The sequence below is a fragment of the Brassica rapa genome, chromosome A08 (genome assembly GCF_000309985.2).
Source record: "Brassica rapa cultivar Chiifu-401-42 chromosome A08, CAAS_Brap_v3.01, whole genome shotgun sequence".
In the NCBI taxonomy this organism is placed as follows: Eukaryota; Viridiplantae; Streptophyta; class Magnoliopsida; order Brassicales; family Brassicaceae; genus Brassica; species Brassica rapa.
The window spans coordinates 9188204-9215386 of NC_024802.2; the positions used below are offsets into that span (position 1 = coordinate 9188204).

General features: G+C 33.2%; 2 protein-coding genes and 1 long non-coding RNA gene across 4 annotated transcripts; 2 read left to right on the forward strand and 1 right to left on the reverse strand.

Annotated features, from left to right (window-relative positions):
* Positions 1 to 4752: 4752 nt before the first annotated feature.
* LOC117127208 lies at positions 4753 to 7167 on the reverse strand. Of its 2 annotated transcripts, XR_004450032.1 has the most exons (6): positions 6922 to 7167; positions 6669 to 6796; positions 6451 to 6586; positions 6104 to 6341; positions 5252 to 5965; positions 4753 to 4877 (listed from the first exon to the last, which is right to left on the reverse strand). It is a non-coding gene; the product is annotated as an uncharacterized LOC117127208 (long non-coding RNA). The 2 variants fall into 2 exon arrangements; XR_004450031.1 differs by lacking the exon at positions 4753 to 4877 and having other exon boundaries at positions 5103 to 5965.
* A 440-nt stretch (positions 7168 to 7607) lies between these two features.
* On the forward strand, positions 7608 to 10395 carry LOC103833430 (obg-like ATPase 1). Its single transcript, XM_009109517.3, has 12 exons — positions 7608 to 7865; positions 7958 to 8125; positions 8212 to 8335; positions 8424 to 8515; positions 8627 to 8725; positions 8790 to 8903; positions 9047 to 9111; positions 9185 to 9301; positions 9376 to 9451; positions 9616 to 9708; positions 9787 to 9837; positions 10030 to 10395. The coding sequence occupies exons 1-12, from the start codon at positions 7779 to 7781 to the stop codon at positions 10126 to 10128; spliced, it is 1185 nt and encodes a 394-aa protein (XP_009107765.1). The 5' UTR covers positions 7608 to 7778; the 3' UTR covers positions 10129 to 10395.
* Positions 10396 to 20141: 9746 nt separating this feature from the next.
* LOC103833431 (UDP-D-xylose:L-fucose alpha-1,3-D-xylosyltransferase MGP4) lies at positions 20142 to 25000 on the forward strand. The gene is made up of 4 exons (XM_033277616.1): positions 20142 to 22835; positions 22985 to 23146; positions 23258 to 23467; positions 23620 to 25000. Exons 1-4 carry the CDS (start codon positions 22377 to 22379, stop codon positions 23830 to 23832), a joined length of 1044 nt encoding a protein of 347 aa, XP_033133507.1. The 5' UTR covers positions 20142 to 22376; the 3' UTR covers positions 23833 to 25000.
* Positions 25001 to 27183: the final 2183 nt, after the last annotated feature.

A 27183-nucleotide genomic window follows, 5' to 3' on the forward strand; every position in this document is an offset into this window, starting at 1 on the left:
ATATTATATGTATTTCTCAATTCTAAAAAATAATGTATAATATTGTATTATATTATTTAAAGAATAGAAAATAAGACTACATAACATAAATATATTTTTTATATTTTTTTTGTGGAAATCATTATGTTGTTTGATTGTTGTACTTAATTCACATATTTGCATAGATATTTGTGATAGATGAATAACTATATTTTTATTATCAGTAAATAATATATATTTATTATATAATATAAGAAAAATGAAATTATTTACTTTTTAATAAACTTGTCTCATGTTGGGGACTCGGTTATAGACATATCATATTCGAATGAAACATTGTTACACTTATCAATGTTCTTAACAATCAAGAAACACATCTGAACATTAAAACAATATCTCATACGATCTCTTTGTGGAATAACTGCTCTAAAGAAATTGAATTTATGCATCAAAAAGGACTGGAAATGGATATGCATATGGGTTATCTAAGTCAGCTTTACAAAAAACTATTTATAGTTCATATATCATTTATGTCCATCCTATTTTTTTGTCCATCATTTCTTAAACATCTTGAAATAAGTAATGCTAATTAATAATAAACTTTTTGCTCACAAAATAAAAATCAAATTTGTTTAATTATCGCTTAATTTGTCTAAGTGATATATGCATTTCTCAATTCTAAAAAAATAATGTATAATATTGTATTACATTATTTAAAAAATATAAAATATGACTACATAACATAAATATATTTTTAAAATTTTCTTTGTGGAAATCATTATGTTGTTTGATTGTTGTACTTGATTCACATATTTGCATAGATATTTGTGATAGATGAAGAACTATATTTTTATTATCAGTAAATAATATATATTGATTATATAATATAAGAAAAATAAAATTATTTACTTTTTAAACAAACTTGTCTCATGTTGGAGACTCGGTTATAGACATATCATATACGAATGAAACATTTTTACAGTTATCAATCTTCTTAACATTGAAAAAACAAATCTACATATCAAAACAATATCTCATACGATCTATTTGTGGAATAACTACTCTGAAGAAATTGAATTTAGGCATCAAAAAGGACTGAAAATGGATGTGCAGATATGTTATCTAAGTCTGCTTCACAAAGTACTATTCATAGTTCATATATCATTAATGGCCATCCTATTTTTTTGTCCACCATTTCTTAAACATTTTGAAATAACTGATGCTAATTAGTAATAAACTTGTTGCTGGAAAAAAAATCAAATTTGTCTAATTATCGCTTAAATATTTTATTAATATGGTCAAAGAAGCTTTTAAGTGATATCATAGTTTAATTTATTAGTTTTTTTGTTAATTTTTAGAGGTTTTTGTATTTAAGATTTTTTTCCATATTAAGCTTCTATTTCTTTCACAGAATTGATATATATATATATATATATATATATATATATATATATATATATATATATATATATATATATCATAAAAATTACCATCAAATCAGTTTTACTTATTTATTATTTTGTTTTAACGAAAATACACTTTTTAAATAATTTAATTTAAAATAAAATTATATATTAATTTGCTGTATTTTAACAATTTCATTGATTTAATTAATTTGCTTTGGTGGATAACTTAAAAAGTTTTCATATGAATCGGGGAAAGCAATTTTATGTTGTTATATTATATTTATTTTGTGTATATAGAATCTATATATAATGCTAGTGTAATAAAGAAAGAACATTATTTTTTTGTAACTTCAAAATTATACATTATTACAATTTAAAATGAATCAAAATTGAATAAAATGGTAATTGAATATTTGTAAATCTAATTGTTTAGTTGGATTCTCATGAAAAAAAAATCGATTGGTTAAACAAATGTTTCAAAATTTGTTGTGGTATTGTTTTGTCTATAAATTATAAAATTTATTGAATTAATATATTTAATTATTGCATCCTTAAATAATATTTTATTAAGACATTATAAAAATATGTTTTGAGTTGTTTTGTGAAATTGTACAAAAATCTATGCTTTTTCATATTTGTAACTTCAAAAAGATACATTATGATAATTTGAAATTAATCAAAATTGAATAAAATGGTAATTAAATATTTGTTAAATCTAATTATTATTTTTATCTTGTTTAGTTGGATTCTCATGAAAAAAAAATTGATAGGTTAAACAAATGTTTCAAAATTTGTTGTGTTATTGTTTTGTCTATAAATTACAAAATTTATTGAATTAATATATTTAATTATTGCACCCTTAAATAATATTTTATTAAGACATTAGAGAAGTATGTTATGAGTTGTTTTGTCAAAATTTTACAAAAATCTATATTTTTTCATATTTGTCACGAAAATTTATATGTTAAACTTACTTTTACAAAATTCTTAACTTTGTCACGAAAACAAAAATCTATGTTTTTTCATATTTGTCAACGTTCTCACACTTTCTAAGAATATATTAGCTTAGTCACTTACTTATTTTTTTTTTACAAAACAAAGTATCGGAGTCTTGAAAGTTGAATTCATATTATTGTAAATGTACATAAGAGTTTGTGATTATATACTTAGTGGTTCTTGTATATGTGTCCAAGAAAGTTTCAATGGCTTAGTGGTAACTGTCCTATATATATATCATACTAACCCGGGTTCGATTCTCACCTTCGCATTGTTTTTTTTATTTTTTACGAAAAATAAATGAGATGACATGGCAATTTCGGATTCTCTGATTGGTTGATTTTTCTATCCTATGTGGACACCCTCTCCATGGCTTATATCCCCCTTTTAGTATAACTAGTGATTTTCCGGCGCTACGCGCCGGGTTCATGTGTTTTATTCCTAAATGAATTTATAATTTATTTTATGGTCTTAATAAAGAAAATATGTTTAAAAACATGAAGATAGAAATAAGTTGAAAGAGAATGACATTTTTTTTCCAATCCATTTGATAGTGGTTAGCGACCGTAATGTATAAATTTATTTTGAAGTTGCTTAGTTCAAAGTGAAATAGCATAAATGGTTGTGACTGATCGATTCAATAAAAGAATAGTAAAAAGCAGATAGTTGTAACAAAGTTAATTTAGCTGAAATTTAAACATAAAGTAAAAATAATGTTCAAGAAGGAAAAATGTAAATAATTGTGTTTGCTTTGTGATTATCTTGTTTGAAGAAAGATAAAAAAAAAAATTGTTTTATCCTTTTAAAATAATAACAATCCCCACATATTTTTTCAATGTCAAAAATGTGGTAATTTGTTGAGGGATTCATTGTGGAGAAATATCGGTTAAATTATTTGTCTTAATCCTATAGTGAATTATTAATCATGCTCCTATAGTGATCAGACTTGAATTGACTATTTTTTCCAGTATAGCTTATCCATTTTTTCTTTTCATCTTCAAAATTTCCTCTTTAAAATAACTGTTGCGGGGAATTTGTTTTCATTTAACATTCTGTTTAACATTTGTTTTCTAAATTTGGTTATATATTATGTGTAAAGTTACATAGTTTTTAAAAACAAAAATCATTTTCGTATATCATTGTTGGGTGTTATGATATTTAACTCCAGTCTCCAATAACTAAGTTTTTCTAATACAATTATTACGCTAGAAGTTATGTTCTATTTTTATAATTATTACGCTAGAAGTTATTACTTAATAATTCGATTACTTAATAATTAATATCCATAAATATGTTTTACTTTTCTTTTATAATTTATGTTTTTATTGCATGTATAAAAACGTAACCATCGGTTTGGCTTACTCTTCTTTACTAACTAAGATTTATTTTATCAGTTGATTTTCATCATTCAGATATTAACACCATAATTCTTATTTACAATTTTTTTAGGATAATACTTTAATTTAGAAAACATTGTATTATTGTAAAACGTTATCGTCACATTTACTATCAAATTATATATAAAGTTATACAAATTTTACTATATAATATCTATAGGTATATAGAGATAACGATTAGCATGATCAACTTATTGCACAAGTATATGACAAAGTATCGTTCATATATTTTCTTCGATTTTAAGACATTCATGTTGTCTAATTTGCTCCAAACTACAGACTCATCAAGGAGAGTAATGGCATTCTCTTTGATATTGACCATTTCAGCAGCTTCTTTAAAGCTCGCTCTTTCTATCATATCCCTAGATTATGTAATAAAGAGGCTGATGCAGTGCCAAAATCAACTCTCTTATCTCTAAACTTGACATTTCTTTGTGGTGGATAAACTTGCTTTTATTTTAGTGAATCGTAGCTCGGTCAAAAAAATGTGATTAATTTTAATAATATTTGTTTGGTCTTTATCACATTATTGTTTCATTGTAACAAAAGCAGTCTAGGATCATCGAAAATTAAATGAGATGTGCTAATTTAGAGAATAAGGTAAACATTATTGTTTCTTATTTTGTATATAAGAATAAGTAAATATACAATATACAATACATAATAAGTAAACATCTTCATATATATTAAAATAAATAAAAACATTATTGTTTGTCGGAAAATTTTAAGAGGCAAACATATAAGAAACGGTTCTTTTAAGTCAACAGATGATGATTTTCCACGATAAAGGTAGATGATGACAAACTTAGTTTACCATAATACTTTTTGTGTGCTGACTGTGTATGTGAGAGCAACTTAGAAAATTTAACATTAGATTTAGATTAAGTCTACAACTATTTGTTAGATGTTTTTTTGTTGTTGTTCAGAAAAAAAGATGTTGTTTTGTTAAAAATAATTGAGGTGATGTATCGTTATAAGCTAATTTATAACAAACTTAAACAAAAAATCTATTTTATGATTTTAAGAGTTAATAAAGTTTATGATTTGTAAAATAGATAGACAAATTTAACATGATAAATATATAAAAATTAAATTAATGCTTAGCTAAAAATGAATTAAACATTTTAAATATATTTAAATTATTTGTATATTTGTGTATCCGCCCGTAGGACGGATTTAACCCTAGTATATATTAAAAAAAATGCTCAGCAGTCAGCAATCAAAAACTCAGAGTTATTTGGTTTATAAAAAAAAATGAAGATGGTGGAAACAATAAAGGCCACAAGAATATATATATATATATATATATATATATATATATATATATATATAACTCTAATGTCAATTCATTATAAACGAATATGTGACTTTTTAACGTTTTTTAAGCTAATCATCGATCATACTACTATTTTGCTCAGCTATATATTTCTTAATAAAGTTGCAAATTTTGAAGCCAAGTACAACATTCTTCACCTGAGACACGAGAGGACACACGGTCTCGGATGCTGCTGCACCTCTCTTTTGGTTTCAAAGATTCTTTTTACGTAGCAAAGAAAAAACAACGAATTTGGAAGCAAAACCTTCTATCATGCGTTTTTACCAGGCATCTTAAGCGGCGTGATTTCCGAGCTGCGTCCGACCAATATGAGATAAACGGGACGTAATCAAAGGGGCTTCCTCGTCGTTTATCTCGCCTCCTACTCTTGGGCTCTCTCCACCAATATCCGGATTGAACTTATCTGAAGACTTCTTCTCCATCTTCCACTCCTATATTATATAATGCTTGTGATCATCAGTTTGTTACATATTAACACCCACATATAAGGAAAAAAGGTATCTGGTTCCAATGTATTTTGGAAATCTAGAGATTCTTTTTGTCTTTTAGAACCCTTTATACCGCAGGCGTGATGATATTACTATGGGAGACTATCGGGTCTCTATAACAGTTTATTTATTCAATGCACCTGTTAAGCCTGAGATGAACCTGCCTCATAACCTCAACCCTATAAAGAGTTACTGAAGTTTATTCAAGTGGAAAAAGTTGACCTCGTTTATTGTAGTCCAATGCAATAGAGATAGAGATAAAGGTATATATAAACGTACCCTGAAGTTTAGTCAAATACATAATCAGATTGCAAGGCTTCAGCTCGATTAGTATTTTCGTCACCGCCGTCTCTGCATATTTATCTATGCAAACCACAATAGAGAAGAAAAGGTGAAGCAAAGCCCATTGTTCCCTTATATTGTGAGTAACGAAATATCATGAGATTTAGAAATCTCTAACCAGCTGTTGCTCAGAAAAAAGAAAAGAAAGAAAGCTCTAACCAGCTTCACGCTGGAAAACTTATTGTTCCTCATGATAAATATCTTGAATACATGCAAAGAAAACTAATGTTAACTGGACACCATTTTCATTTTAGCAAAGCTTTTGATATAGCAAAATCAATATGAGACTTAACTGAAGTCACCATTCTGGAATTAGCAAAACTAATGATAAGCTGTGTCTCAAATGTCATCTTATCCTATTCCAGTTCCCTTTCAATCTCCTTAAAGCTAAAAAAACCTGTAATAATGAACCCGAGGTAGACTAAGTGTGTGATGTATGACAATGCTAATCTGAAAATAATATTTCCAACTAATCCAATCAGTGTTTCATATTCTAAAACAATTACTTGTTACGGCCCTAAATGACTTGCCTTTTCTACAGGTTAAGAAATACGCATCTTTATGACTCCAATATCTTCTTGAGAAAGTTCATCCTATGGCTAGTTACATTGGATTAATGTCAATACTTTCAGGACATGCATCCTAAAAACAAAACAAACCTTGTAAGACAACCTAAAAAGCACGTCAGGTATAAGTTGTACTGTGAGAGATGAGTATTTCGAACCTTGACTTCCTTGTCTCTAACATATTCTACAAAGTTCCCATCAGCATAAAAGTATTCTTCGTCTTTCTCTGTGTCTACTGACTAAAAGCTTCAATCTGGATACTCTCTTTCCTGTGGTTTCCAACATTCTACAATGAGAAAATTACATCAGCATGATTCCATTCATGACAAAATCGAGTTATTGAAAGAAACATTACTTCTTCAAGGAACAAAAGGAAAAAAAAAAGAGAAAAGTTTTGCGAGTATATTTTACCTCATAAGCCTCTCAAAGCTGCCTAGTATTGTGATGTTAAGCTCCTACTATACTCATCGGCAGCTTTTAGCACTTATTGAAGACTAAGAGATCAGCACCGACTTTAACCCTTGGCCGAATCTGGTTTTCCTTCGAGGGTCTTCTTCACGGCAGAGAGAGATTCGTCGTACCGAATCGTGACGTGATTGGTTTTGTATAGATTGATTACACGGTCATCAATGGCATGGCTGAAGTAACAGTAGGAGATTTCTTTAGCTTTTGCTTGGTCTGTAATGGTTGAACAACCTAATACGATTATTGAATTTACCTGGAGCTGAGATCACAGCTTCCGTGCTCAGATACTGGATGTTCTTCTGAGAGGCAGAACCAGCAATCGGCTTGGATTTCTTGAGATAAGGAGGTGAATTTACATTTAGAAAAGGTGAGAGATATTACGGGTTGTGGAAGAAGGTGAATCGAGAAAGTTATTTTGCTCTTTGCCGGAAGCCAATCGACATGTAAAAGTTACGTATGAATTTGATGACATGGCACATTCTTGACTTATGATTGGTTTGAATTTATATGCTTACGTGGACACCCTAAAAACTCTAGATATCTTCGTTTTAGTATTGTGATTTTTTGGCAAGAATCGAATTACTTGGTTTACTTTGTCCCCAATTGGGTTAATAATAATATAATATCCGCAACGGTAGGAGGTAAACCGGAAAATGTCCGTCCAATTAAGACCGGTCCGTTAACCAGATGAGCAATCAATCTCCTCTCCTCTTTAACCTTTAGCGTCGGCGTCTAGCTTGGATCAGCAAAAACCCTAGAATCTCTCTCAAGCTTAGCTTTCCATTTCAATCCCGTGGAGAAACATGCCTCCGAAAGCAAAAGCAAAGGATGCAGGTCCCGTGGAGAGGCCTATTCTTGGCCGCTTCTCGTCTCACCTCAAGATCGGAATCGTAATCCATCTCCCTCTCTCTCTCTTTTGATCAATAGAAACCTTAGATCGATGTAATTCATTCACTTTGGATTTTGGTTTGTATCATCGCAGGTGGGGCTGCCAAACGTGGGGAAGTCTACACTTTTCAACACTCTTACGAAGCTTTCGATTCCAGCTGAGAACTTCCCCTTCTGTACCATTGAGCCTAACGAGGCGCGTGTGAATATCCCCGACGAGAGGTTCGATTGGCTTTGCCAGTTATACAAGCCTAAGAGTGAGGTAACGTTACTGTTTACTGAAAAATGATGATTTAAACCGTTTCTCAAGCTGACGGTTTCTGTGTGTATTTGTGATTTGCCTCTCAGATTCCAGCGTTCTTGGAAATACACGACATTGCTGGGCTTGTTAGAGGCGCTCATGAAGGACAGGGACTTGGGAACAACTTCTTGTCTCACATTCGTGCTGTTGATGGAATCTTCCATGTTTTACGTATGTCTTTATTTTTTTTGCTGAAATGGTGCATTTGATATTGAATTATTTGTTCTGGTTAGTTAACTTTTCGTCTAAACACGTGCAGGTGCGTTTGAAGATCCTGATATTATTCATGTTGATGACATTGTGGATCCTGTTAGAGATTTGGAGACCATTACTGAAGAGTTGCGACTTAAGGTATAGAACATCTAGATCTCTGACATTAATTGACACTTGTCTTTTTTATTTCTGTTATTAGTTTGATCCTGGTATTGATTCCATCCATTGTCTATTTTGGTGCAACTTTAGGATATTGAATTCATTAAAAAGAAGATTGAAGATGTCGAGAAGAGCATGAAGAGGAGCAATGACAAGGCCCTCAAAGTTGAACTTGAGCTCTTGCTAAAGGTATGCGCTTATGCTTATGAAATGTTGTTCCTGCACTGCGAATGTTAAAATGACTTGGGTACAGGTAAAAGCTTGGCTGGAAGAAGGAAAGGATGTCCGTTTTGGAGACTGGAAAGCAGCTGATATCGAGATTTTGAACACTTTCCAGTTGCTTTCCGCTAAGCCTGTTGTTTACTTGGTCAGTAATCTTAAACACTTTTCTAGTCTCTATGCTTTCCAAGTTTGTTTCAACTAAATTTTTCAGCGTGGGATTTATTAAGGCATGTTGTTTTTGGACTTTTTTTATGATCACTGATTGCTCTCAAATTTTAACTTTAACAGATTAACATGAATGAGAGAGACTACCAGAGGAAGAAAAACAAGTTCTTGCCCAAGATTCATGCTTGGTATTTGCATTCTACGACCACGCATCTGCTTCCCTTCTTCTCAACCAAAACTATTTGTTTCATCGTTATGTAGGGTTCAAGAGCACGGTGGTGATACTATGATTCCTTTCAGTGGTGTTTTTGAAAGGAGTCTCGCTGATATGCTCCCCGACGAAGCAGCAAAGTATTGTGAGGAGAACAAACTGCAAAGGTTAGTGCTCCTGAAGATGGTTTTTCTTTTATGAACCCACCCGTTCAAGTGATTCTAATGATCCTCTTTGCCAGTGCTCTTCCGAGGATCATCAAAACTGGATTTTCAGCTATTAACCTCATATACTTCTTTACAGCAGGGCCTGATGAGGTATTTCAATCCCGCTTTACTAGTAATTTTACTTGTCTTCGCAACACGCTTTAATATGAGATGTTCTTCTAAGCATTATTTCTCTGTAGTGAGCTTTTTGATAGTGTAAAGTGCCAAGTATTGCACCTAAAGCTAACAGCCACCAATGATATTTTTGTTTGCAGGTAAAGTGCTGGCAAATAAGACGTCAGTCAAAGGCTCCTCAAGCTGCTGGGGCCATTCATACTGATTTTGAGAGAGGCTTTATTTGTGCCGAGGTTGCCTTCTTCTCTTTTCTCAATACACTAATTTGAATGCTATGTGGTTTATTTCCGATGTCGTTGTTGATATGACAGGTCATGAAATTTGAGGATCTCAAGGAACTTGGCAATGAAACTGCAGTCAAGGTACTTGTCTAAAACTCCATTTCCTCCTCCTATGTCTTTAGTTTTTCTGCCTCTAAAAACAGACTTAACGATGTTAAGGAAGCTCTTGACATCCTATATTGATTAACCGCATGATGCTGATGAAAAATGCCTATTGATTCTCACGGATGTGACAGTGGAGACTAATGTGAATCATATAAACTAATAATGCAGGGGGCTGGAAAATACAGACAGGAGGGGAAAACATATGTTGTCCAAGACGGAGATATCATTTTCTTCAAGTTCAACGTTTCCGGTGGTGGCAAGAAATGAGATCCATCTTTGTCTTTTATCCTATGCGTGGAACCAAACTGTGTTTTCTGTTTTTGACAGTCGCAGTTTGGCTTACCAAACACAAAAGTATCTGTAACTCTTGTTCTTTTCTTCAGTTAGCTAAGACATGTCTTTGCCTTGAGACAGAGCATTAAGCCTTCTGTGTTCTTTTTCTCTGCTATTTTGAAACTTGGAAGTGATTGCGAGTGGAACAAATGCCTTAAAAGCAAATTATATGTGCAGTGTCGCATATTACAAGCTCCATTACTTGAGAGCTTTCAGATAGATCAATATTAATCAGTAGAAACAAAGGAATTACATTGGGGATGGTCAAATCCATTGCTTCCTCTACACCATATTGTAATGAGTTGATCCCTGTTTGGCTCTTCTCCGCTTTTTAGGAATCTCGAATAGAACAAGCTTGAAGAGATCTTCGGCCTGTACAAGAGGGATGCAAAAGACCTAGAACAAATACCTTTGGACACCTTCCTTGTTGAGGTGGATTCTATTCTCTAGGCGATGAGGCTTTGTTTTCCGATTTGGGTATCACCGTGCCTGCTGATCACACCCTTGGTATTGAGCCTAACTCCATCTATTTCACTCGATGACTGCCATTTCAGTCAACACGAAATGTTCAACTCCATGCATCGACGTATGTGTATACAAACAAATCTTGCAACAAAGACCATCAACGCTTACCTAGTCTCTCCAACTTCAAACTTAACGATGCCATTTGGTTTCATCCCTCTTGATTTGTTTCCATATTTTCATTCTTGTTGTGGCATAATAATGTTTTTGGATTTCTATTTCTGTTAGTCAAAACTTTTTTTTTGGTGACTATCAAAACATTTAATTTTAGGGAAAATTAACCAAATATACATAGCGGAAGAAAAAAATAAGCCGCTAACCATATGTTTGTTTTTTTTGGTAGAGAAAAGATGTGACAATTTGTCACCTAATCAGATAAATTTAATAAAATTCAAAAATTATTCATGTTTTTCATATTTAAAATATAAAATATTTACGTAGTAATTTCTTCTTTTAGTTTAAAATAAAACTAGACTTTGATCCGTGTGTCCGCACGGATATATTTATCAAAAATATTTTTCTATTTATTTTTCATGTCAATAATATAAGGACTAGGCAAAATACCCGAATCTGAAGAACCGAACCGATCTCGATCCAAAAAAATAGTACCAAATTCAAACCGAAATTGATTAAATATCCGAATTATTCAAAATTTTGGTATTTAGAGAACCAAAATTTTATAAAATTTAATTGAATATATTTAAAAGTCTCAAATAATAATGTATTTATGATATCTGTATTTAATTTTAAATATTAAATTAAATAAAATAATAATAAAATTAATCTTCTATTACTCCCTGATTTATTGTTAACTCGCTAGGTCCATACTTACCGTCCGATTTGCGCCTAGCACGATTTCGAACATGGAATAGAGGCAATAGTTTCGGACACATATAGCACTATACAATAGTTCTCGTAGAAAATAGGTGGTCGACCCTATTAAATTATTAAATACTCAAATGTAAACATTTGTCAAGAGTTAAAAATGTCTTTGATGTATATGTGGTACACATGCATGCATATCAATATACGTTTCCCATGAGCATAAATGGAAAAAAAAGGTAATTTAATAAACTTTCTAATCAAAACATTAGGATTCAAAAGTAACCAATTGAAAAAAATAGTACAACATTTATCGGTTTATACAGATTATTTTTATGATATAATTAATGCTTTATAGATTTCTATTTTTTTTTCCTTTCTTTAAGTCAAAATATTTAATTTTATCTGTTTTAGATTATACCAAGAAAAATATTTTATTTGTTCCTTTTGGCATTATTAGACTTTTAGAAAGAAGATTAAAACTGATCAAACCGGTTAAACCGGTATGGACTAACCGGCAGGAAATCAGATTTCGACCAGTCCACATATAAACACTGAAACAGTGTCGTTTCAAACAATTCGCCATAAAGGCAGGGAGGCAGGAGGCAAAAGCTCCGGTGGTTCCTTCTACTCCCGGTGGTCTCCAACTACTTCCCGCTCCGGTCAGCCGGCTGATCCGTCTCAGTTTCGAGATCTATTCCCGTCCGTGACCGCCACTTCTGCGTAATTTGACTAAGGTCTCGCTCTCTTCGAACTAGTTTCAGTCATTGTAATCTGATCTTGAGTTCAGTACGAAGATCAACACATAGTAATAAATAAGCTAAATTTGATGAATGTATGTATCTCTTATGTTTATTGCGAGGTGAGATTTGGAGAGAAACGATGGGAATCATAGAAAGTGGAACTGTATTCAGGTAACTTGCCGAGCAAGGAGACGTTTGTAGTGAGTGCACTACCCACCCTCTATCTCCCGAGCCCTAGAGACTCTTGGCGGTATCCAAGGGATTATTATCGAATTTGTAGATAAGTGGTTGACGGTTTATCCACTTTTGTTAGGAAATAGAGTCAACGTCAAACAAGCTTGAGTTGCATTATTTAAAAGTATTGATCCGTGGTGAAGTGTAGAAGAATGGAAGTGTGTCCAAATTCTCCAGAAATCACATTTTGTATCGAAGAACTTGTAGAAGTTTTAAGTCAAAATTTTGTGTAGTAATGTGTCTAGATTTTTGCGCCAATTTCCGATGATCTCAGCCTCTACATCCTCTTTTAGCGAATTTAAGATAGTTTATGTGGAAGCATATCATGAATACATTGGAAATGTCTAACTGAATCCGTGGATTATAAGATGATAATTAAGTTCCTCTTTGTGCTTTTAAAGTATTTCCTTTCAAATGCCAAACATTTCTACAGCTATTTGAACTTGAAGACGAGTATATTCAGCGAGAGATAAGAAAGCCTCCCAAGCAAAACTACTTGTAATTTGATTTGATGTGCTTTGTTGCCAGTATAAAACAGGATGGTTCTCAGAACCGCTGCTTGATAATCTGAGACTCCGAGAGTAGCTGTGAGGTTTGTATCTGTGTTTCCTGAGCCAGGTTTCGAAGATTTTTTTATATGTATTCAAGATGGGTTTGAGAGGTCAGAGAAGACACGAATTCAGAAAGATTCACTGATATCTTGCCAACCAAGAGAAAACTAAAGGTAAGTCAACAACATAACTTCATTTTTTTTTTATGTTCTTCACGTTTTTGTCATTCTAGATAGTCATTGATTACTTAAAGAAACTCTTTAAACAAAGAAGAGGCAGTAGTAGCATTGTGACCAGAGCTTTGCAAGATGAGATTCTTATGCACTATCTCTTCCTGGCCTTGACGTTGATGTGAAGAATCAATGTCAGACCAGTCGCATACACGCTGAAAGAAGACTCGTTCACTATTGTTGTTTTGGTCAGAAATGGAGCCTGACAAAGTAGCTTCCTTGAGCTCTATACCTTCAAAACGGTGTGGGGAAAACACGAGCAGCCTTATAAGTCTGAGAGAAATGTGAACTCTTTATGGCATCAAAACCTGGTGAAGAACCAAGTGAACTGTTGTTGGGAGAAATCTTCCATCTGCTTTGGTTCAAATGTTTGAGCCACAGTCAACAAGGAAACTCGTGGGTTGAGCTTCTCCATAGCCAACAACACAAGTGAAGATTATATGATTTAGGAACACTAAAAACTAATAGTGTTTGGTTCTTTTTGTTTAAGGCTCTTGGCCCACTAAGCAATGCTTTGTAAACTCTTTGGTCTCATGCATTTTAAATGGAATATAACTTAGCAAAAAAAAAATAAAAATAGTGTTTATTACTGACACTAAGAAAATAAATTTGTGTGTTCTAATATGTAGCTATAAACAAACTAGTGAACGTTTGTAATAAGTTTTTTTGGAATTAGTTCAAAAAAGAAAAAAAACATAAAAATATTCTATCTAAATTCTATTAAGCGTTTTAATATCTTTTTTTTTATCAAACCAAACTTGCATTTATCTTAAAGAGTTTAAACTCCATTAAAGAAGGATACAACAAGACTACAAAGAACCAACCAAAATGATAACTGATAAAATAGAAGATAGAATTGATACAAATCACAAAAAAAACCCATAAGAATCGCATGACAACGATTTCATAAGCTTCTTAGATAATTGTACCAAGTGTAATCCAAAGGATCACAGACGCTGCATCAACAGAAGATGAGAGCATTAGCTGGGAGGAAAATCCTTTCAGTACCAGCAACTCTTGAGCTTCCAATCAATACAAGACAAAATATTGGGAAGAGACACAGCTCCAAACAGGAGACAACCGGGAGAACAATATCCGTCAAGATCATATTCAACAGATAACATATGTCACTAGGTTATTCATCAAAAAAAAACATATGTCACTAGGTTTTTCTTCCAGCTGCCACAAAAAAGAGAAACACAAGATAACAGCACCAAAGACCAGACTGAATACAATTAAGGACCTACATACTGCAGGAAGAAATCGCTCCGAGGCGAAGGTATAACCGAAGGAAACTCTGTCCATCGTAACATTAACAACTAAAACCATTGACCCCAAGTTCAAAGTCCCCTATACAACTCGCGTTCCAACCAATTCAACAGAATAAAGGTAAGCAGAGAGAGAGGAGCTATGATGAACCTAGAGGACTGTAACAGGAGGGTGGGGTTGAAGGTTGGGACAAGATCTGAGAATAGACCCTTCCACGACCTGACAAAGAGACGACCTGCACACAACAGGAAAGAAGCATCCACAGGGGAAGGGAGAGTCACTGGAGGACACAAGAGGGACAACTGGAGGGTTTGAAGGTTTCGGTGGAGCGACGGGAGAAAGAACTTCACGCGGAGGATACTCGTACGGAGGCAGATCTAGAGAAGGTCTGAAAAACGACGAAGGAGGAGCATTCACCATAAAGGCCATGGAAGAGGAGCAGAGCTGCTTCAAAGGGAGTCTGAAGGAGCGACGGAGCTGGAGCAGAGGAGATCCATCCAAAACGGTGCACCTCGAGATGCGGGCCTGGGAGAAATATTTAGGGCTCACACACTTTTTAAGCGTTTTAATATCTATTTCTTACTATTCACTTTGGTATCCCAATTAATTAATTTGCTCATTTAAATATATATCAACTTTTAAATTATGTCCATTTAACACCTCTGATCTAAAAGAATATCAACGTTTTATCTTCTTTAATTGTTTTAATGATAAGATATTGTTTAACTAAAATAATAATAAATTTCAAAAATGTGTGTATCATGTGTCCTTCCTCACAAAATATTTATACGTGATTACTACATGCTAAGAAAAGGAAAATTAGAAAATACTTAAATTTGTATTTACGATGATCAATAAATTTAACATTTCAAAAAAAAAAAAATAAACAAAATGAATCCCATTTTAAAGTACCAAAAATAGAAGCGACCATATAGTATAAATGGGTTGATCACTTTTGTGGTTACTTCCAAAGTTATATGGAAGAGTCTCAATTCTTTCTTACGAATTTAATCTAATGAATTGCCAATCTAAAATATGCATGATTCTCAACAATAATATAAATAATATTTGAACTTTTTAACATTCAATAACCACCTATTGTTATTATAACTAGTGTTGACTGGATCACCCAGGATCCAACCCAAAAACTGCACCAGTCCAGCCTTTGTTGAGTCAGTGTCAAGCCTTTTTCTTTACATTTTCCCACTCTTTTAGACACGCACATGATTTACCATTTCCACATAGATTTTCGGAAAATTTGCCAAAACTAACCCGCAACTTGACTTTAATCCCAAACCTATACCCAAACTTGAATCAAATGCAAAGTTAACCTAAAAGCCTTGTGAAATTACAGCCCAGCCTCTTGTGACCAAACAAAAAACAGAAGCTACTTTTACGAATATAGCCCTAGTAAGTCGTCTGAGATGTTGGAAGTCGTCTGGACAACTTCAAAGTAAGTCTTCTGGTGTAGTTGATCTTAAAAATAATTTATAAATTTTTTAAAAAATATTTTGATAAGCGAAAAATTAAAATCATGTAATTATAAACAGTTTTAAGTGATATAAATTAAAATATAACAAATTGAATTGTTTTCAACATAGATGAGTGTAGGTACTGAATCATAGTATTCTTTGGTCTAGGGTTTGGCAACATATGTTGTAGTATTGTATGTATTCTTAGGGTTAGATTTTGGAAAGCTTGAATGTTTTTTTGAAAAAATTAATTTTTTTTCTATACGTGTTTATTTTTGTGTATAGTAAACACTTTTGAAGTTTAATTTGATTTTATTAAGTGTTTAGTTAGTTAATTAAGTTTAGGGGTTATGTTTAGGGTCTAGACGACTTACATTTCAGTCGTCTGGTGAAGAAATTAAAACAGACGACTTACACGTAAGTCGTCCAAATATTCCCGCCTAAAATTTTTTTAAAAATTATTTTTCCTCTTAAATAATGTAAGTCGTTTGGAAAGTCTTCTATTTTAGTTTTCCGCTAAAAATATTTTAGTTTTCCGCTAAAAAAATTAAACTCTTCTGGACGACTTACAAGTAAGTCGTCAAGGAAGTCGTCTGAATCAAAAATATTTAACCTAATTGGATTTTTTGTCTCCCTATATAAAAAAAAATTTACACATTCTCTCTCCTCTCAAATGGCTGTAACAAAAATGTAATGTTCATCATTCTAAAACTCTTCAATCTCTCTCTAATCTCTTTGACTTGAAAACACCAAACTTTATATGAATTTTTCAGTTTTGTCTCATGTATTTCTTACTAATCTATCTCTTTTGCAGGTTTTTAATCAGATAGTACTCATCTTCCACTAATTTAAAGGTAGATCTATTTATTTTAAAAGTGTATTTTTGTGTGCTCTATAAAGGTAGATTTATCTAATCTTCCACTCATTTTCTCTATTTTTAAATCATTTCAACGTTTTTGGATATGCAGGTTTTTCAGATCTGGATTTGAAGTCCAGATGACTTCCATGAGGTCTAGACGACTTCGAGGAAGTCTTCTGGACTTCCTGGAAGTCATCTGGACTTCATGGAAGTCTTCTAACGATGTCTCCCTTTCATAATAGATCTGAGCGTTTTGGTTAGTTTTTATGTCTGATTTTTCTCCATTTGGTAACTTCTTGTTGTATAAAGTTCTTACTTTTTTCCCAAACTAAAACTCTCCAAACCCACTCTAATCTCTTTGACTTGAAAACGTCAAACTTTATATGAATTTTTCAGTTTTGTCTCATGTCTTTCTTACTAATCTATCTTTTTTGCAGGTTCTTAATCATATGGTACTCATCTTCCAGTCATTTAAAGGTAGATCTATTAATTTTAGATATGTATTTTTGTGTGTTCTATAAAGGTAGATTTATCTAATCTTCCACTCTTTTTTTCTGTTTTAAGCCACTTGAACGTTTTTGGATATGCAGGTTTTTTCAGATTTAGATTTGATATGTAGGTTTTTCAGATCTGGAAGACTTCTGGGACGACTTACCTGTTAGTCGTCTAAAATATAATGCACTAGACGACTTCCAGGAAGTCTTCCAGAATACTTCCACTTCAGTCGTCTAGACTTCCTGAAAGTCGTCTAGACTTCCTGAAAGTTGTCTGGACTTCCTGAAAGTCGTCTGGACTTCCTGAAAGTCGTCTAGATTTTCTGAAAGTCGTTTGGACTTTCTGGAAGTCGTCTGGACTTCCCAAAAGTCGTCTAGACTTCCTCGAAGTCTTTTGACAAAGTCTTCTTCCATATCAAGTGGAGTCCAAGCTTGTCTTTGTAGAGGAATGATCTATAATAGTTTTGTTTGTGGTCTGTTTTGTGAATTGCATGTCTACTCTTTTAGTTGTGATTTTTTTTGTAAAATCAGTAATAATGTTTCCCAAGATGTAATATATGTGCTAACAATGTTTTTACACATTTACAAATCAATGAAATAATAGACTTCAGTAGTTTTTTTCTTATCTTTGGATCTCTCATATGCAATAATAAACTCCAATGACCTTTTTCTCATCTTAATAAACAAGAATGTTGGTAGCTTTATATTGATACAACATTTTAAGAAGCATTTTAACCCTTCTTCTAGCTCATAACAATAATCATCATTATTGTCTATAACAATAATACTTAAGAGATGGAAACAAACAATTGTAACTAGTCAAAGCATATCATATTTTTTATAAGTTTGCGTTGAAAAACTTAGTCAAATTTAATAAAACTAAGGGAGAGAACATATTTTGTAAATATGAGTTTTACATATCTTGAAGTTACTTATCACTCTTAAAAATATAAGTTATTCCAAAACTAACGTAGAAAACTTAAAAACTAGCGGAGAAGACTTCCACTGAAGTCTTCTCGGATCAGTTAGAAACTTTAATTAATGTGAATGTTGGTAACCTCATAAATATCACTAATTAAGTTATAAATTTTATTCAGTAGCCCAAATATTCATTAATAAACATGAATTAACAAAAAAATGTTAAAAAGTCTTTATAGTTTTAGAGAAAATGCAAGTTTATTAAACATTGACGCAGACGACATCCACGGAGGTCATCTAGTAGACTTCCAGAGAGTCGTCCATTTAGGTCGACGCGGACGACTTCAATCTAAGTATTCCAGATGACTAAAATATAAGTCGTCTGGTCAACGCAGAGGTTATTTTTGCAATTGACTTTGAAATCTGTTATTTGAGACGACTGAAAAATAAGTCGTCTACTTTTGTTTGGTTAAAAAAAAACTTCAAAAAGGCTAGACGACTTACATTTCAGTCGTCATAGGTTAGTTTTGCATTTGACTGGATTATTTCAGAAGTTTGACTTTCTTGGACGACTTACATTTTAGTCGTCTCATAAAAATTAAAATATCAATATTTTTTTAAAACTAGACGACTTACAATTAAGTCGTCATAGGTTAGTTTTGCAATTGAAAAAAAAACTTCAATATTTAATTATATATAGACGACTGAATTGTAAGTCGTCCATTATTTATGAGGTTTGACCAGAATCTCGGAATAAAATCATGGACGACTTACATGTAAGTCGTCGGGCGGATGACTGAATTGTAAGTCGTCTGGGTATAATTAAATATTGAAGTTTTTTTTTTAATTGCAAAACTAACCTATAACGACTTAATTGTAAGTCGTTTTCTTTTTTGTCAACAACATTACAGACTCATATTGACCCTGTAAACCACGCTGGGAGATGTTGATCCATGTGAACGACGAAAGACGTTTGTGTCATGACACTGCGTGCTAGGTTATCCGCCTTTATATTTTGTGTTAATAAAATATTGATATTTCAATTTTCACCAGACGGCTGAAATGTAAGTCGTCCGGGAAAGTCAAACTTCTAAAATAATTCAGTCAAATGCAAAACTAACCTATGACCACTGAAATGTAAGTCGTCTAGGTTTTTTGGAGATTTTTTTGTAATCAAACAAAATCAGACGACTTAACTTTCAGTCGTCTCAGAAAACAGATTTCAAAGTCAATTACAAAAATAACTTCTGCGTTGACCAGACGACTTCCAGGTAAGTCGTCTACTGCCAGACGACTTCCCATGTAAGTCGTTTGACGAACAGATCTGGAAAAAAATTTGATTTCATACCTTAATTGGTGAGATAACTTCCTTAGCACACATAAGGCTTCTCCAAGCACACAGAATCTCAAACGAAAGTGACCCACCCATAATCGTTAGCTTCTATGACTTTATGAACCATAAAAAATGTAAAATCAAAATTAATTTGGGTTTTTTTAGCTCAATGTGGAGAGAAAGTGAGAGATATGTTGTGTTTAGTTCATAAGAATGGAAAAAGAAGAAGGGTAACTCGATTTTGGGAGCATTAAGAGCTTCAAATTGGTTGTTCATGGTGGTTAGGATATTGATGACAATAGAAATCTTGTAATTACTTGAAGATGATGAGGGTGAGAGAATAAAAATATCATTTCCGAAAAGAAAAAAAAGTTGATTGCATTTTCGTGAATTATATGAACTTGTGGGGTGAATAGGGTAAAACCAATTTCCAAAAAAAAAAAGGTTAGTTTTGTGTTTGACTTTAAGTTGTAGGTCAATTCTGTAAAAAACCCTAGATTTTCTTCTTTATTTTATAAAAAATTTAAAAACTGAGTTAGATGGTACATTATGGTATATATACAATTTGCATAAGAATGCATATTATAGAACAAATGTTGTTGGTATGATAAAACAGTGTGTGATAAAGAAATATATAATAATTTGGATAATCGATTCAATGTTTTCTGAATAAAAATTGTATTAGTGATTATACTTGACTACTACAATCTTTAAAAAGAAAACAAAAAAATGACTGGCATTTTATACATACCAGAAATAAGAAACAACAACAATATAAAAAGATTTATCGCTTTTCAGAAACAAAAAGAATTATCATTTTCGTGGTTTTTTTTTGAGTAAGCATAAGTTGGAAAATGTCAAATCTCTTTCTTGATTACTTCCCAGGTTACATCGGGAGAGTCTCAACTTTTTCTTTCATTTCAATCTTATGAATGCTGCCTATCTATAACATGCATGATTCTCAACAATGATATAAGTAATACTTTTTAATCATTTACTAACCACAACCTATTGTTTCTATAACTATTTTGAATGGAGATCACCCGCCCAACTCAAAAATTGAACCAGTCCAGCCGTAACCATTCACAACCTGAAAATCTTGACTGGAGAAACGTGTTTAGCAGTATACTACGTAGGCATCTCCAACCATAACACTAAATTTGGTATTTTAGTATTAAATTTTATTTTTTCATCATCAATCACCACACCAAAATAATTTTTATATTATTAATTTTTTTTGGTTTTGGTAGTCTAATACATTAATTATTTATAATTGTCTAACTATATTAATTACATTTATTTTTAAATTTATTTATCAAATTTGGTAATTTTATTTTTCTGTTTATTTATATATTTTATTTTTTCTTTTATTTAATTTGTATACTTATTTATTTATTATATTTTAAATATTAGTCAAAATTTAAATTTAATACATTTAGAATAAAAAATATTATTTTGTTACGATTTATTGTAATTGACATTACTCATTTAATCATATTAATACAATTATAAATAAATAAGAATTAGTGTTTTTACTTTTTAGTAATGTGAAAATGAAAATAAAAATTACAAAATATTATGATATATTCATTTAAGTATTAGCTAAACTAATTAAAAGAACTAAGGTATCTATAATTAAATTTATATTAATAAAATATATTATTTTAATATTTTATGTGATGAATAAGTTACATCAAATTTGATGTAACACTATTCACACGACACCATATTTGGTGGGATGGTGTCACTTTTGGAGTCTCGTTGAAAATGAAATTACAATAAATTTGGTGTTTTGGTGTCTCATCGGAGATGATCTTACTCTTCTTCAAACGTTTTTGTGGTAACATATTTATGATTAAAATTAGTACAAAGTAGTGTTTTCCTCTCTACAAGTTTTTTTTTTTTTTTGTCATCTCCTCTCTACAAGTTAGTAAGTCAATTTTCGACAATTTCATGTCATATTTGCAACATATTATTCTCAGTTGGTGAAAATGGTTTTGGAACCAGAAGAATGTCATGCATATGCATCATACCTTGAAGATATTCATCGCCTGAAAGAAAGTTTTCCTACTTTCCTTCTCACACATGTACCTTAGACTCAGAATACAAGGACAGATAATCTTGCACATGGTGCACGAAGTCAGTCCTATTTGGTCCATATGGACACAAAGTCACCCGTTTGGTTAGCAAAATCTTAATCGAATATTGTTTATGTTGATGACAAAAGAAAAAAAAAAGTTAGCTAGTCAATCTCTTTCAACAGTCTAATGCTTTCTAATTGTGTTCTCATCTCCATTTAAAAATGATTATTGAAGTGATAAATTAATCAAAATTTTTTAATAAAACAAAGGGGAAACATGTATTATGCTAATTACAAAAACAAACATGTTTTATCTAATTATTTTTCACTACTTAGCTTTAGTAAAGAAAAAGCATATGGAAGTTCCTTAAAATTGTATTATTATGTTATTATTTTTCTCTACTTCAGTAAAAGTTTATTATGAATGTTTCTTTAACATTTATATTATGTTATTATTTGTCTCTATTTTAGTGAAAAAGCATATATAGTTCCTTTACATATATAGATATAATGCTATTATTTTCTCCATTTTAGTAAACAAATCATATGGTAGTTCCTTAACATATGTAGTCTGTTAATATACACTTATACACACGTTCATATCCTATATATCAGAAGTAAAACTTGTCTTCTTCCTCCCTCTCCTGCGAGAACAATGGCGCAACAGCTTTTCTATTCCTCTCCTTATTCTTATTCTTCAACCTCAAAGGGTTGTCATATCTTTCTCACGAGCCGCAACGGTCTCCTCCTCCTCGTGACTCTCCTCATCATCCTCGGTGTATTCTTACCCTGGGCAGGAACTCCCTTATTCCTGTTTCCTAACAGAACCTCTTCTTCTTCATTGCCCACCAACTGGCGCAACTATTCTCTCGCTCAAGCAGCCAAGTTCGTCGCTAAGGACGGTACAGTGATCGTATGCACCGTTAGCTATCCCTTCTTGCCTTTCCTTAACAACTGGTTAATTAGCGTATCTAGACAGAAGCATCAAGACAAAGTCCTCGTGATAGCTGAGGATTACGCTACTCTCTACAAGATTAACAACAAGTGGCCCGGCCATGCGGTTCTCGTCCCCCCAGCTCTCAATTCTGAGACCGCACATAAGTTCGGTTCCAAGGTATATATAGCTTTGTGTTACAAAAAAAAAAAAAAAAAAAGTATATATAGCTTTAACATATTTTTTCTGAGTTTGAACGATTTTGAATGATTCTGTATTCCCCGTTTCAAAACCTATCTTGCAACTAATTTTCTAATATCCAAATCTAGGGTTTCTTCAATTTTACATCTCGGAGGCCGCAACATCTCTTGCAACTTTTGGAGCTAGGTTATAATGTGATGTACAACGATGTTGATATGGTCTGGTTGCAAGATCCTTTTCAGTATTTACAAGGAAGCCATGACGCATACTTCACCGATGACAGGACTAGAGTATGTGCATTTTTTTTATTCACACTTTTTTTTTTAATTCACACATCTCCTTGACATTTATTTTAGAGTTTATTTATTAAATTTTAATTCTCCGGTTGGTTTTGGTGCCAGATTAAGCCTTTGAACCATTCCCATGGTTTACCACCTCCGGATCGAATGGGAGTGACTTATATATGTAGCTGCATGATATTCTTGCGTCCCAAGTATGGAGCAAAGCTTCTCATGAAGAAATGGATTCAGGAACTTCATGCTGGTTCTAACGCATACGAAGGAAACGATCAGCCTGCTTTTAACTGGGCACTCAACAAAACCGCTCATCAGGTATTTTTTTGGGTTTAAAGCTTATAATCTCAAAAGAGTCGACCTTCATGTAACGCCTATAATCTACTTATGAATGTTCGATTACGGTTTTTGAACTAATTCATGTGTTTGAATTCATACTCAACTCCTTTTGGTGATCTTCTCTCCTGCAGCTAGATCTATACTTGCTACCGCAAGCAGCGTTTCCAACAGGGGGATTGTATTTCATGAACAAGACATGGGTTGAAGAGACAAAGGGGAAACATGTCATAGTCCACAACAACTACATTATCGGTTACAATAATAAGATGAAACGTTTCCATGACTTTGGTCTATGGCTAGTTGATGACCATGCTTTTGAGTCCCCACTGGGAAAACTAGAGTAAAATTTGAATGCCTTGTTATGTTTGAATGTTATATCATAGAAGAGGGGACAACTCTATTTCTTGTTATATCTGACTCTAAGCTCGGAATACCTGAGTTATCAAAAGAGAGAGAGAGTAAAATGTTGTTGTCCAGATGACCAATCCATTCACAAGAAAACAGAACGAAAAGAGACATTTCTATATTGACTGTGCTCAAGGAAGATGCATATGTGTATAATTTATAAACACTTTTTTACCTGGCCATAGTAACACAGATGAAAGAATCTGATTAAGTCATGTTATGTCAAATCTTTAAGACCTCTCATCTAGAAACAGAGATCGGTTTTTTTTTTTTTTGTTAGCAGAAACAGAGATCGGTTAAAGGATTGAAGAGAGGAATATCTGAAAAAATTATATTATTAACCAAATATTTATTCGATATGTAAAATAAATAAACTAAAAATTAAATTTTCAAATAAGTATAATAATAATTTATTGTAAGATATAATATTTCAATATAAAAATTAATTTGTTTTAAATATAATCTAAGAACTATATAATTAGTTTGTGAATATTTTTTTTTACAAAACTTGCAAAGGTGTATCCAATCGAGAGTTTATTTTTTATCATTTGTTTAAAAATGCTAGATCTACTGTTTAAGCTTAGACAAATTTATCCGGAATCGAAAAATTGAACCGTACCGAATCAAAAAACCAAAATCAAAACAGAATCAAATTTCATAAATATCCGAGCGGATCATATATCTTTAGAACTGAAAAACAAAATCTGATAAGAACTAAAATCGAGAATCGAATGAGTACATGAATTTTTAAAATACAAATTATATACCTAAAATATTAATTATATTTAGTTTTAAATAACCAATTATCATAACAAAATATTTATAAACTGAATTACTCAAAACCCAAATTATCCGAATATTTAATCTGAAATATTAAAAATTTCGAACTACCTGATATCTGAATTCCTTGAATTACCGGATATTTAAACTGAAAAATCCGAATTTTTCCCATATTATCCAAAAAATTTCAAAAACCGGAACCAAACTGAAACGAATTGGATCCAAATTGTTTTGGATATTAGCCGGTTCCAACTCTTTCTACTTGAACCTAACCAAAAACCAAAAAACCGAAACGAAACCAAACCAAATTTTGTAAATACTCGAACGTTTCCGAAATTTTTAAAACTACAAACCAAAAACAAAAAATGCTCAAAATGAAACCGAATATCAAAATACCCAAAATTTATTGGATACACCCGTCCTTCCCCCACAGAAATAATAAAGATTATATAATTTACTACTATATATATATAGGTTTATGGGTATGTAAACAGTTATAGTTATAATCAACGGAATGCAGGTTTCAACCTGACGGCTAGGGCTTTGGGCGATGGAGAAGGCGACTCTCAGATCTGAGCATCACTGACGGTGATTTCTTCACACGGCTCTCGCGGCAGCGTCGTCAACATCACAAGGGAGACTGTCGACACTCCTTGTGGCTTTCCTGTTTTTCGTTTCCCCCTGGTTCACCGGTGCCGTCTTCCTCAAGCAACTTCAGTGCTGTACTTGATCCTTGTTGAGTCTAACAGTTCCGTCCGTAGATCAGCTCACCCGTGTACGATCTTTGTCGGCACGATCCCACCAAGGGTTAGAGTTTACGGAGAGCAAGGGGAACTGCTTGATCTGATTGTTTTCCTTTGAAATACCATCACTCTGTACGTACATCTACGTTCAACATTCAACGGCTTTATCTTCGTATAGCTTTGCAACGGGATCGTCTTTGCAACATTCAACATCGCTTATAACAGGATCGTTTTGCTGATCGTCTCGGTCCATATCGTTATATGGGATCGTCGTTTCGCATGAAGTCGGCTCATCAGGCCGATGTTAAGGGGAAAGGGATTTTGTACGATGATGATGATGATGTGCCAATTAAATTGGTGGATCGCGATGATTCCTATCTCATCAAAGAGTTCGGCTTGTCTCTGATCGGAAAGATCCTTAACCATCGAAAACAAACTGTGGAGAAGCTTCTCCAAACAATGCCAGCTCAGTGGGGTTTGGCTGATAAAATAACGGCAAATGATCTAGGGAATGGGAAGTTTTTGCTTAATTTTACAACAGAAGAGGATCTAAACTTTGTCCTACGACAGGGGCCTTTCCATTACAATTTTTGTATGTTTGTACTTGTGCGCTGGGAACCTATTGTTCACGATGACTACCCATGGATCATTCCATTCTGGGTTCACCTGATCGGATTTCCGCTACACTTGTGGACTGACACGAACCTGAGGAACATAGGAGGACGCATTGGTCACATAGATACTCTAGAGCTAACTGAGGGCCGTATGCTCATCGAGGTAGACTCTCGCCGGCCCTTGAAGTTCTCACGAAAGGTGGAGTATGAAGGTGACGAGGTTACAATAGAGATTAAGTATGATAAGCTGTTCAAGCATTGTTCAATCTGTGGAATGATGTCTCATGAAAAGGGATACTGCCCCTCCCTTGATATTAGAACAAGGATCCAGCCATCACTTCAGCGATCAGGAGTATTCTCGCGTGTGCAGCTCCCTCAGGATCAGATGTTACACTCGCAGTCCTCACAACAATCTTCTCGTCAGTCTTTGCTGACGGGAAGGGATCGATATGCCTCTTCGCAAGCCGCACGGTATGTTTCAAGTGGGAACAATTATGACAGCAGGGGCTCTCAGTATCGTGCAAGGGAGGAAGATCAACGAGGACATCACGGTGACAGGGTCATGCGTCGCCGTAACGAGTACAAACAGAGAAATAGAGATGGTGGAACACGATATGGTCCTTATGAACGGAGAACGGAGCAAGCTTGGAGGGTAAAGGCAAGGAAAGCTGAGGCATATGACGCTGTTCAAACTCGTCCTGAACACGCTGAAACATCTCAGGAGATTGTTCCTTATGAACAGGTCTGTGAGCCGAGTACTGTCGACAACAATGCTGGCGGGTCTAGCAGGAAATTGGCGAGCACGATTGTCACTCCAGTGCGTGATCATCATATGGTGGAGAATGTAACTCTTCGGGACGGAGGAGATGCTCGTTCTCTTACGTTCTCTCCATTGAGAGAAACAGAATCATCGGGAGCTAAGGATCAAATCATTGAGGCCTTACATGACATGGAGCTGTTGGATCAACAAGATGGAGGTATGCTGGATACGGATGATAATGAGGATGACCTTCTTGGCTTGGATCTTATGGAGATGGAAGCAACTGGCGCTAGGGAGGACCCTTCGGATGGGAAGGGACGGCCGTCTGGTACGAAGTCGACAAGAAACAGGAAACTGGGAGTCAAACGTAGTGCTCCATTGGGCATTCCCAGT